This window comes from Pristis pectinata, chromosome 26 (genome assembly GCF_009764475.1).
Source record: "Pristis pectinata isolate sPriPec2 chromosome 26, sPriPec2.1.pri, whole genome shotgun sequence".
Lineage (NCBI taxonomy): Eukaryota > Metazoa > Chordata > Chondrichthyes > Rhinopristiformes > Pristidae > Pristis > Pristis pectinata.
The window spans coordinates 12,158,968-12,172,854 of record NC_067430.1 but is presented as its reverse complement, the minus strand read 5'-3'; the positions used below and the strand labels follow the sequence as shown (position 1 = coordinate 12,172,854).

Below are 13,887 nucleotides of genomic sequence, written 5' to 3'. Positions count from 1 at the left end.
GAGGAACTCAGCAGGTCAGGCAGCATCTATGGAGGGAAATAAACAGTCGGTGTTTCGGGCTGAGACTCTTCATCAGGACTGGAAAGGGAGAGGGGCAGAAGCCAGAATAAGAAGGTGGGAGAAGGGTGAGGAGCACATGCAGGCAGGTGATAGGCGAGTCCAGGTGATGGGGGCAGGTAGTGGGTGGGGGAGGGGGAGAAGATGTAATAAACTGAGAGGTGATAGGTAGAAGAGGCAAAGGGCTGAACAAAGAGGAATCCAGTAGGAGAGGACAGTGGACCATAGAATAAAGGATGGAGGAGGGGAGGGGAGGAGATGGGCAAGTCATCAATGCAGGGGAAGGAAGCCACAGGAATATGGGACAAAGGAGTTGTGGGGGGTGGGGGGAGAATGAAGAAAAAGGGGTGGGGTTACCAGAAATTAGAGAAATTGATGTTGAGGCCATCAGGTTGGAGACTCCCAAAGCAGAATATGAGGTGTTAAGATTGGTTAAAACAAATCAGGTGATAAGAAACCTGAGCACTGGCTGTAAGAGAGGCATTTTAAAGAAACAAAGTGAGAAAGGGACATCAGCATGATAATGGGAAACAAGGAGAGAACAATTTACCTGAAGTTGGAAAATTCAATATTCATTCCAGAAGGTTGCAAAATTCCCTGACAGAAACTCTAACATCTGCAGTTTTTTGTTTTCCATTAATTTGCATATTTACTTTGTTTACATGCCGCAAAACTGTGGAATCCTCCTCAAACAATACCATTAACATTTGCAACATAAGGTTGCATTTCTGAAGGCTTCTTGAAGATTTTCTATTCTGTAGGGTCAGAGATGAGGAATTAAGTTTCTGAAGAAGTGTGCACCTCTATAATAATTTGAATCCATGGTATTTAGAATTAATTCTCGTTAACATGTGATACCTGCTTGCATCTCTTGTCCTAATCTCCTAATGGAATTCCTTTAATTCCTTTGTTGAGCCAAAACTACCAGGCATTATTTAAGAAAAACATGCATTTACATAGTGCCCATCATGCTCTTGGTACATCCCAAAGCATTTTATAGAAAATTGTCCTTATGGAACAGAAAATAAGTTAATACAACAATGAATATGCACATTGTATGGTCTCATAAAGAGCAGGATGATGATGGAAAAGACAACTTTTTCTGCTCATCAACAGAATAAGTACTTCTGCTGGTCAATGCCTAATTTCTCTCCCAGGGTACAGTTTTGGACGAGGAATGAAGGAACAGGTGAATTGTTTCATTAAGGAATCCACCCAACGTCAGAAAATCTCATCACAGTTGACATCATCTAACGAATCATTGAGTTTTCATGTTACTACTGTGATCTCATGACTAAATAGATGCGATACCTGTAAGATATTTATTCTTGCAGCAGTCTGCGGATTAAATCATACAGGTTACTGTATGGAGCACTATGATATATTTTTTTAAACTTACAAAATGGGAGGCCATTTGACCTAAATAGTCTACGCCAGCTCTCAGAGCAATCCCATTCCCCCATTTAATTCCATTTAACCTATTCACTCACCATCAATTAACATTCCTACAACATCCCACCCCCAAACCCACCCACTTCCACTAGGGGCAATTTACAGTAGCCAATTAACCTAACAGCCAGCACATCGTTGGGAGGTGGGAAGAAACCAAGGCACCTGAGGGAAGCCCATGCAAGGATCACAGGAAGAATTTGAAAAGCCACATCAACAGCACAGGAATCAAAATCAAACCCAGGCCACTGGACTGATGAAATAGCAGCACTACCTACTTACTCAGCAGGAAAAGTGTTAAATTGCTTCTGCTTTTCATTAGCTTTATTCTTAGAATTTTGCACAGTAGTGGAATTATGGGCAACATCACTTGAAAAATCCAATGATGCCATCTGTGTGATATTTAGTATTGACCGCGAGGTTTTTTGCCAAATCTAGCACAATGTCAATAATAGGCTCAGACACACAGTTGTGCTAATCTGCAAACAGCTCTGAGATACCACCATGCTGACATTGGCAAACTTCACAATCAACCTGCTGAGTAAAGAAATTAAAAATAGAAAATGCTGAATATAAATAATATCTACCAATATTTGAAGAGAAATACAGGTTAAATTTTTGAGCAGGAACTCTGTCTGAGTTTCTTTCAGGACTAACCAAACTAAAATGGAAGAGGAAACTAGTAAAGATCTGGTAAAAATTGGTCTTATTATTCAATAGTTTTGCACATGAAGTTCTGCAGTCTTCAAAATATGCAAAGTTAATAGATGACTTATAAATTATTGTTTAAAAGAATAAAGCAAATGCATAAAATTATGCAGGGGGCTTAAATTAAATGGACATTTTAAACATTCTATGAAGGGTTGCTTCAATAGTATGTAGAGGGCTGGACCAGTTGGCTCTGGCATTGGAACCCCAACTTCACTTGCTGTTGCCAGCTCAAGTTTGCCAATATGGATATAATCTGAGATGGAATACCAAGAAAAGGCCATTGTTCCTCTTATGGAGGAGGAAAAGCCTTGCAAGGCCAACCCCAAAACTTTGATGCCTTGGCTGTTAACCTGAGTAACATTAATATAGCTGGAAAGTACGTGTCACACACTTTGGATTCAAGGAGAAACAGCATAGTGAAAGAATGTTAATAAGAGAAAAACTGCTGCTTACAAGATCTCTCATTCACAGTATCAATACAACTAATTCAACGATCACTTCACTACTATATGCTCAATTGGCTTGTGCCCTTTGGAATTTTTATGCTGTATTTTTGATCAGTGTTATTTCAAAACCACTAGTAATATTTCTTTTCATGTTTACCCACTGTTTTTACCTTCCTAATATCTGTACTTTGCTTCAGATCCTCCCCATTTTCAACGTTACTTACTCTTAACTTCTCTGCCTCTGCTCATTTCCCTTACTTTACTTTTTCAATCATTCTCGGCCTGTAAATGTTTCAGTATTCCACTGCATTGAGGAAAATAAGACTAAAATAAAAACAGATGATGAATAGAAAGCAATATATCAAGAATTAAAGCGCAGAGGCAGCAGTTCTGACACAACATAAAATGTTGCAAGTAGATGGCATATCCATCAGCAATAATGAAGAGTTGTGATACTCAAGCTGTGTATCCATCATTAGAGCTTCAATTTACTGTGTTGCTGTTAGAGTTTCAGTATAGTGAAATGGTAGATGTGTATATTTTCACTGCATGCCTGAATTAAATGAGAGAAACATGTAGCACTGCAATTACAAATATTGGCCTAAAAATTGATGACTAAAGGTACTTGTCCAGAAGCAGTCCAGTGAGTAATAATAGGCTCAAGGAACAATTTGGCTGGTGTGCAAAAGAGGTGGAATTGATGTACAAGGTTGGAGTTGTGTCAGCTAGCAGTGGCCCTGAAGGCTGGGAACAAAATGTTTGGACCCTGGTCTTCCACATTGGACAAGTCCACAGAATACAACTGGTCCTGCGTATCATCAGGGGAATGAATGTTAATTCCATGAAGAGCAAGGTGACAGTTTAACATTCAGCAAGCAGATCAACTCATCCAGTGATATCAATGTTTAATCCCTCAATTTTTTAAACTAAGCATTAAATTAAATTAAATACTTGGCATTAAATTGCATTAAATTAAATTGCATTAAATACTTGGCACTTCTCTTCATTTTCAATATTTTCACACTTATCAGTTCAATGACACAATGGCATAATATATGCAGACTATTTGTTTGTACGATATAATTCCATCATATTATTCCATTGACCTCAATTTCCCAGCTTCAAACAGCTAAAATTAGACAAGGGCTGCCTACCTAAGTTCCATGACACACAAGACAACTAACCTGGATAGCTTTCTAAAGGCTTCTGTACTGTCACATAGAGGTGACATACTGATTTTTTTTAAATGGACAAACGGGACAGTATTCAAAATGGGTTTGCTGATAGGGTAGTGGATAAAAAGGCAACTAGAGAAAAACTGAAGAGGTATAGAGTTATTTGGACTGCTGTTCAAAATGGCTGGTGCAGACTCAATACTCTTAATTATCTCCTTCTATGCTATATATTCCATGTATTTAAATATTACAGCAGTAACTTCTATGCTTAAAGATGACCATCTAAGCAAAAGAGGTTTGTAGTAACATTTGCATGATGTACTATCAGCACAGGTTTCCAGTATTTAGATACTCCATTATAATATAGAGTGCATCCAGACTATTTGGAGAATGTGACATTGTGAAAATTAAAGCCTCCAAAGGAGGACTCTAACTCTTAAACAATGGCTTATTTGGTAAAGGCAGTATGCAACTGGGCCATATGGATGAGAAAATTCAGTCTTTGCTTAGCTAATTAATCTCAACTGGAAGGGCTCCTGAATAACTACAACTGGCATCAGTGCCCTGAAACTAGCAACAGGAAAGCCACTGAGAATTAAAAACTAATTCTGCAATCAGCATCATATTTCTTGGCTGCTTATTGTTACCATATGCTATTGGGAAAGTAAATGTCTTACCGCTTGTCCCTCTACAGCTGCCCTCTGTCTCCCTAGTACGTCCTGCAGCTGCGTGAAGTGCTGTATAAATGCCACCACCTCGGCCTGGAAGCGCTGGGTGTGCACATATTGTACTGATGCCATTTGAAAACTCACTCTCATGTCACAATCTCGGTGCAACTTTGGGTCTGCTCTGCCGTATCTGGTTTTAAGTTTAAAAAAAAGTGATTTGCCAATGACTTTCATTTAAGCAACATCTTTAATGCTGAATACAACTCATGACATTCCTCAAATTCATCAATGGAAAACAACCCAAAGTAGGATTCATCAGGAAGAGTGCACAAATCAGTTAGGTTGTTAACAGTGTCTCAAGGGAGAAAAGAAAGGGAGTGGTGGAAAGGCTTAGGAATGATATTCCATTAACTTAAGTGCAAAGCAGCTGTAAACACATTGACCAATTGCGGGGTAAAACAAGGGGAATGCTCTGGAGGACAAAGACAGAGAAATTGAGCATTCAAAAGGGGTATTAAATCTGGTGAATGATACAGAGACAACGTAGGAAGAAGCCTAGAGGAATGAGACTTTTAAATCAGAGTTGTTTAGAACCAACATTTCTCCGCAACAACAAGGGTGATAGGCCACAGCTGGGTAAACCTGATGTGAACTGGTGCTACAGGGTTTTGGATGACCCGACGGTGATGGAGAAACAAAGTGAGAAGTCAGTCAGGAGAGCCTTGAAATAACTGAGTTTGCTGACGAAAACTGGCTCAAGGTTTCAGTTGCAGGCATGCTGAGATTGTTGCAAAGATATGTAATGTTACACAGGTGGTAGCAGTAGTGAGTTAGTAGGAAAAAGGAGCAAAGCAGAAGTTTAATAACCTTCAGATATAAAAATAATATAAATGTTGGCAGAAATCTGTTAAAAATTTCACATATAATTTGATTAGGTGTACCAAAAAAAGTTCACAGGATGACTATGGTTTTAAGACTCTATGAATAACATGCACACAAATGCCTCCAAATGTACCCCAGATGACATCAAACTACTGATACTCCAACAAAGCTATATTGGTGCACAAACAAGCTGTGGCATATGGTTGCAATTTCCTAGATCCCTGTCATAGTCCTGTTTCTAGTCGAACCTAGGTATTTATTCAGAAGAAAACAATAGAAATACTGCTAATTGCTGCAGTCTTCACAAACTTCCAGTTACCAATTTGAATGGAGGGGATGGGAGTGGGGTGGCAGGAGACTGAGATGCTGCTGCAATGCTCTTCTCTGATATATAGATGCACAAAGTGTGGAAAACAGAAAAAGGGTTTTTTTTAAAAGTACTGATGGAACATGAGATTCCATCCCAGCTGTATTGAACATATTTTACTTCAGGCAAAATAAACTTTTAAGATCAGTAGCAGTTTCTTTAATTTACAATGTCAATCAGGATTTAATAGCAGCTGTAGTTTACTCCCTCAAGCACCCATGCTCATTACAATCCAACACCTGCAATCTTCCTTTTATTTTTTTGCCTGCACGATTCTGGTGCAGATTATTTTGAAATAGAATAGGGGAGAATTTCATTAGCAGCAATCTCCTTTTTAAACATTCTGTGCCTGGAATTTATAGGCAGGAACAGAAGAAACCTTCTAGCATCCTGTGACACTGTGGATCTAGCACAATAAGAATTCAATGACCAATGCACACATTCTTTAATTTTGTGGCTTTAAACTGCAAAGTTGAATGTGCTAACAAGCTCAAATTGAGATTGTTAACAATTTCATTTGATTTCTAAAGTTCTCAGAAACAACATTTATAACATTGCATGGATAATGAAAAACGTAATAGTTTAAATAAAAAAACACACACACAAATACCTACTTGTAAATGTTGAACACTAGTGCCTCTTTGCCACTGGTGGTGAAACGCTCCCTATACAGCTCTCCATGAGATGTCAAATCACTTAAGGAAAGGCTGCCAAGACTGCCTTGCAGAGCAAAGTCTCTATCTGTAGAATATAAAAGGTGAACCTCAGTTAGCATAGGAGAGATAGGGGCCTGCAGACTGACAGGTAGAACAGTTCAATGCCTTGACAAAATTTTAACAATTACACAAGTTTACAAACAGAATGGGTGATTCAGTTTTGAGCATGATCATAATCCATTTTCAAAATCTATTGTTTTTTTTAAAATCAGTGTTAGAGGGGATCATAACCCACCATCTTAGCCAAATATAAACTAATAGGTTCAGCCCAGAAATACAGATTTCCCATTCTGGAACAGTGTAGATCAAGATTGACTCAGTTGCCATTGCCAAAGATATAAACGACCTCTCACTTACTTTGTTTTTGATTTGAAAGCATGCTCTATTCCCTCATAATACTAGTGGAAGCCCTCACTGTGGGAAGAATACCTTGCCAACACTCAATACCATTCCAATAAAATAAAGACTGGGAACTTAAAGGAAAAGAGAGATTGGATGGGTGCCGTACCATTCTGTGGTGCTGTACCCAGGTATTTAGATTGATTGCATTATGCAGTGTCTGTCAATAATACATTACAGATACAATGTAAGAACACAAGGACAACCTTGAGAACAAAAGGAGCAGGTCTGAGCTGTGGTTATTGGGTTCAGGTATCGGTTTGGTTGGTTTGGTGTTGAAAAAGGTTATAGATCTTTGAACTTAGTTTGAACAGCCAGGTTGATCTGTAAATATTTTTGTGCTTAAAGGCTAGGGACCAAGTTTTAACAGCTAGACATACACTCACAAGCTGGGAGCCCTCAGTACTTTGGTTTACACTGTGATCATGGGCTGGACCGTGATTCTTGGTAAAATTCATTTGGTGAGCAAAATAATTATCGATCCTTGGGCTTGGGGAGGATTTGGATGGCTGTGGTTGGATGAGAGTCAACTTTTAATTTTATACCTGAGCTAACCTCTGATTAGGCAAAACTTTGGAGAGATTACTTGATGAATCATTTTGACAAATGCAATAATTTTCAGTCCAATACACATTGCAAAGACTCAACCTTGGAAAAAATCATTACCTTTGTCCAGGTTTTTACAATGAACCATCCTTTTAAGACAAGACTCAAGATTATATACAATCATAAGAGGGGTGGCACGGTAGTGGAGAGGGGTGGCATGGTAGTGTAGCGGTTAGCGTCACACTATGACAGCGCCAGCGACACGGGTTCAATTCCCGCCGTTGTAGTAAGGAGTTTGTACGTTCTGCCCGTGTGTCTGCATGGGTTTCCTCCGGGTGCTCCGGTTTCCTCCCACATTCCAAAGACGTACGGGTTAGGAAGTTGTGTGCATGCTATGTTGGCGCTGGAAGAGTGGCAACACTTGTGGGCTGCTTCCAGCATATTCTCAATAACGCAAAAAGACGCATTTTACTGTGTTTCGATGTACATGTGACTAATAAATATCTTGAATATCTTGAAAAAAGCACAAGACATTTTTCAATGAAGACTAACAATCTTATTGGTTTTCATAAACCAATAACTGAACTTTAGGGTAGTTAATTAGTGCCAAGGCATTTGGGGGCATTATCAGCATCAATAAGGTGCAGGTTCTTTTTTGTTATTGTAGTACAATATTCTTGACTGAAGTTCTAACAGAGGTTGGATGACACCTACTGGTGGGACACTACTTTACAAAATTGAGCACATTGCACAAATGTGGAGCCACAGCATATAAAGACCATATAATGTCTCTTAAAGGGGTACACAAAATAACTGGATATCCTATCACAAAAGGTGATTTGCTAAATCATTAGAATAGGGAAAAGAGATAAATGGTTAATAAATATTTTAAGAGATGTAGGTCAGGATGATCACATTGCAGGCATACATACCCTTCAGGCAGTGGTTTAGGACAGGTGTTACTTGAACTTTCTGGAATGGGTGTGGAGAAATTTTGTAATTTGTCATGTTTGAGTGGATTCCAAACATCACTCATTCTGATTAGGGTATGAAACTGTCTTGGACACATTTGTTGTAGGAAAGGATGTGTCTGCCACCAGGAGAGAAGTGGTGGTGAGTGTAAAAGTACACATAGCAAAACTGAATGAATTTAACAGAATAAAACAGATCACTAAAATTGCACATAACATAGTAATTACAACATAGTCATTACATGTGCTAATATCATAATATCTTTGCACCTAATTATAAAACCCAAATTCTGTTGTTTGTTTCCTTTATTGTTCTCTATACCTGTCCCTACATTCAACAATTTATGAATTTTGGGTCCTATGGGTCATCTTGCTAATCCAAGATATTCAGCCTCTTCCCATCATATTTATAATATTTCTTACTATTTAGTTCCTGAATTGTATTACTAGATGCAATAATTACATCTGTCACTTAAAATTCCTTATAGCCTTGAGAAACCTTTAATATACTGTCCTGTTTGCTAACCCCCATTTTAGTGATATGAGGAAAATTTCAATACCTTTTCCTCTAATTTATTCGAAATCATTAATTAAGCCACATCCTTTGGTTCCTGACCGTTAGCCAATTTTTTTAGTTATGTTGCTGAAATTTTTCTTCGACCCTTATAGTAGAAGAGGCAGCTATTTGGTACAACAAATCAGTGCTAAAAATCAATCAACTTCAAGTGCACGTCAAATTCCCTTTTAAAAGTTTCCATGGAATTTCACTCCACCAACCTTTCAGGTATTGTGTTCTAGATCTTGACTACCTTCTGTATGGAAAAAGCTTCTCCCCTTTTTTAGCAAATTACTTTGAAACCATGACCATCTAGCCACTGAACCACTTGCTTGAATTTCTTTCTCTGCTCATAACTATATTTTTAGAATGCCTTCTTTTAAACCATATATTTTCATTCTTATATTTCCTTTATACATATCTTCAAAATTAACTATTTTTAATAATGCCTTGCACTCCAAATGCTCACAAATTTAATCTTGAACTGTGGGTTTTAAAAGCTTGTCTGCAATTGACAATGGACTATCTGGCCCATTGTTAGGTTATCATTTTTCCTCCTGAACACTAATTCTACGTAGAAATGATTGGCAAGAAAATTACTTTGTCATTCTTGCAGCTGTTCCATATGAACTACTGCAATTCATAGCCGATATATTTATTCATTTGGTTAATTACATGATGAATGAAAATGCAGAGAAGTGGGTATTGATTGCCTGTTTCAAAGATGAAGAACAGATCAGGATATAACAGTTGCAACCCACAAAATTTTACCTGTGTGTTATTTATGACACCTGCAGCGACATGGGAAGCATCACACTGGGTCAAATCACTGAAAACAGACCTGACTAAGTGAAATCCCTGACATCCTTAGTTCCTCTAGCCCCTGTTGTACCTGTAAAACCTTGATAACTCTTAAAACATTTTCATGAAATTATAGAAGACACAAGGATGATCAATTTCATCCTGGCAAGATCTAGGGAATTAGCATGTTGCAACTACTTGTCCCAAATATGGAATGGTGTGATACCATCAATTGGGTAAACATACTTTTGACATTCTAAGATGCTCTTGCAATCAGACTACTCTGGTATTCAAATTGAATGACACCGGCATTCAAACTTCCTTCTCAGTGCTTAACACGTTTGACCTAGAATTCACATAATAATATACTAGTACAGTAATCAGAAATTACCTATCAATGAAAGATGTGCTGCCAGTTTGGACACATTAGCTTTGGCAAGTTCATTTGTCTTCTTATTTAACACCAGAGACAGTGAGTGAACCTCAAAGGAAAAAAAAACAATTAATAAACTCATACCAGTGGACAACTACAGGGTATCCATGTTTTTGACCCTTTATAAATTGTTAATTTATACTTTAATTAATTTGCTTATACCAGTACAGACTGATTCATTGGAGTGGGATTTATCAAATTAAAATAACTGCATTAACAATAGTCTTTTCAAACCTGCAAACCTACCAAAATCAAAGAGTATTGAGAAGCAATTTTAAAAAAAGCACAATTAAGACTAAACAGTTCTTAAGACCTAATTTGCAAAGAAATGAAGAACATCAGACTGGACACCAGTGATGCAGTGAATCAGAGTAAAAGACCCCAAACAAATCACACCGAGTAAATAGTTGAATCGTTAATTTTAAGGGTTTAACAGCCTGACTCTGCCTTTTAAGTGAACAAACATGGGAAACATCGCACTGGGTCAAATCACTGAAAACAGACCTGATTAAGTAAAATCCCTGACATCCTTAGTTCCCCTAGCCCCTGCTGTACCTGTAAAACCTTGATAACTCTTAAAACATTTTCATGAAATTATAGAAGACACAAGGATAATCAATTTCATCCCAGCAAGATCTAGGGAATTAGCATGTTGCAACTACTTGTCCCAAATATGGAATGGTGTGATACCATCAATTGGGTAAACATACTTTTGACATTCTAAGCTGCTCTTGCTATCAGACTACTCTGGTATTCAATGAAAGACTTTTTTTCTAAGTAAGACATATTAGCGAAATGTATTCGATAAAGTCTTAACAGTATTATTCCCTCCCAATTATTTACATTATAGTTCATCTACATCTCAGAAAGAAAAGACAACAGAAATTAAATACCTTTAGATCTAACTTTGTGTTTACTGGCTCCTGGCCAGCATCAGATGGAGTAGCTGCTTCATCAAATCTTGTCTGAGGTTGAATCTCCTCCACAGGAGGTTTCAAGCCATGATTGTTGGCTGTTGATCCAATCCCAAAAAAATCCAAGATTATTACCCAGGTCTGAAGTGTAATCAGCACATCCAGGCAGTTGAAATCTACATCCACATTCCTGTTGACCTTACTGTAACGTGTGGAAAATTCAGGATGCTTCTTATCCACGAGAAAAATATTAATATGCACTAATGAATCATCAAAGTTTGTTCTGGTGCAGCACAACTTAGAGTTTTTCAATCTTGGGGATGGTGGAGGGGTCGGAAGGCATTCTGCATCCTTATCTTCTTTATGTTTTCTTCGTGTAGAAGATGGCCTCTGGTAAAACTGGAAGACATTTTGTGCCTCTTCCATGTGGGCTGGTAGGGATCGTGGCATCTCAGGATACTCCACATTGGAGATAGAAGGGCAAGACTGGGACAAATATTCCTTTTGGGTAAAACTGGAAGGTTTTGGTGCTCCTCTGGACACCATTAAATGCTTGTACTTAGAGTCTGTCTTTTTTTCCAGCAAATCTTCCATCAGCAGTGACCGCAAAGCTACCTGAATAGACAGAGTATGAGGCTGGTCTTTACTGAACTCGACTTCAAAGTCTTTAAACTTTAAACTAACCAAACCTTGTGCTTCCAGAGCGAGATCGCCACACAACTGAACCTGTAACTCAGAGATGCAGAAATTAGCTTGAATTTGAGTGAATGATTTTGACTCTGGAATTGGAAAGGAATCAACTGGAGTGGATGGATAGCTCACACGACCAAAAAGTCCACTCTCTTTCCATTCTCGTTGTAGATCAGAGATTTTCATGCTTCTCAACGGTGAAGGTACATTGTGGAGGTCTGACACACCATCAGTTGAACTATGTGAAATTTTGCCGAGATCCTCACTGTATGTCAGGTTATCCATTGTCTGTAGGACCTGCTCATAAACATGCTTTGCCAACATTACCTGCACAATAAGGAAACAAGTTACAGGTCACTTCAACTATCCTGGTACAAGCACAGATAGTGCCAAAATATTCCCAACTAAATTTGAGAATAATAGGCATTTCTAACAAACATCCATCCATTAACCCCATCTTTCTCACTTTGAGAGATGCTGTCCAACTTTGCTCAGTGTTTCCAGTAATTTTTTTGCCTTATTTATTAGAGGTTTTAGGGATCCACACCTTGGAGTTGGGGGTTTGATAGCGATAGACAGAAAAAGCATATGGGATCATGGCCTTTTTAAATAGAGACATGAAGCAAAAGAGTAAGGAAGTCATAATGAACATTTATAAAATATTGGTTCAGCCACAATTGGAGTATTGTGCTCAGTTCTGGCATGTAAAAATTTTAAATAAGGTGCATGAGAGATTTACCAATATAATTCCAAGGATGATAAACTTAATTAAATGTAAAAGTTGCATGGGGATCTCAGAAATACTCTAAATATTGTTGGGTATAGACAAGAGGGAAATTGTTTCAATTGACAGAGGGATCAAGAACTAGTGGTGCAGAATGAAGATGATTGGCAATAGAACCAAAACTAATGCAAGATAACAGTTTTATACAGCAATGACTACGATCTGTCTAGTTGTGGAGGCCGATTCAATTGCTGTGTTCAAAAGCTATCTGAAAGGGAAGAATCTGCAGGTGTATGAGGAGAGGGCAGCAGAGTGGGATAACTACCTTGCTCTTACATAGGACTGGTACAGACTTGATGGGTCATATGTCCTCTTTATGTGCTGTAACTATTCTGCGGTTCATGTTCTTTCAGTCAATCTTGGACATCAGTGAGAGCAATCAGGTATCAAACTCCTAAAACAATTCTGTTCTTGCCTCACTAGTTCTGTCAATTTGCCTGTCATCAGCTTAGGCAAGAGCACGTGAGGCATATACTGTATCCAACTTAACTTATGTGGTGTGACCGTTATTACAACCCAGGGTTACATTTTCACGTGATTAGACATTCGTTTGAATACAAGTCACAGCCAACATTTAAAGGAATGACTGACGACAGTGTATTGAAGAGAATATCAGAGAGACCAAAATTTTTATGAAGTCAAAGAGCACAGTGACAGAATCGCACTATGCAATCAATAGAGCCTCTGATTACACAGAAAGAGAAAAAGACCATTCAATATAATCTTGTGACTGAGGCCAACTGCACATAATATAGAAATGTATTCACAAATACAACCTACAATAGCACGATCAGTCTTTTACCTTCAGAGGATTGACAAATTTGCCCTCGATCTTCATTTTACTGGTGGTTTCAAAGGAATCTGAAGAGTTTACAGCTGGAAATGACAACCCTGGATCTGTGTCAACTGGGATTTTCTCTAGAACAAACTGGATTGTGGTGTCATTCAGGATATGAAAGGCTGGAGAGAATAAAATAAAAATGACAGTACAACTTCTGCCAACTGAAACAATGGCATTTAACTAAGACTAGTTGAGCATGGATTAGAATCAAATGATTTCCCTTTCAAAAGCAAATCTAAAATTTCTTCCCATGTTTACTTGGGAGGCAGATTCTCTGCAGATAACTGAACCAAGTAGCCATTCTTCACTTGTAACTAGTAGGGAAGAGGAAATGAGCCATATTCATATTGAATGACAGGGCAGGGCAGGGCAGGCTAGGCTCGAGAAACCGGGTGGCCCAATCCTGCCCATATTTTCTTATGATACAGGCAGCAACCGTTTGCTTCATAGATCATGTCAAGAATGACATCCTGTTCTCACC

The 13,887-nt window shown here is 38.3% G+C and overlaps 1 protein-coding gene across 1 annotated transcript in view; it reads right to left on the bottom strand.

Moving 5' to 3' along the window:
- vps13d (vacuolar protein sorting 13 homolog D) overlaps positions 1-13,887 on the bottom strand; it is a 222,585-nt gene that overhangs the window by 169,240 nt on the left and 39,458 nt on the right. Inside the window, 5 exon segments of the mRNA XM_052039131.1 lie at positions 4,516-4,696; positions 6,370-6,496; positions 10,136-10,226; positions 11,071-12,108; positions 13,368-13,525. Of these exon segments, the coding sequence (XP_051895091.1) occupies positions 4,516-4,696; positions 6,370-6,496; positions 10,136-10,226; positions 11,071-12,108; positions 13,368-13,525 (1,595 nt within the window).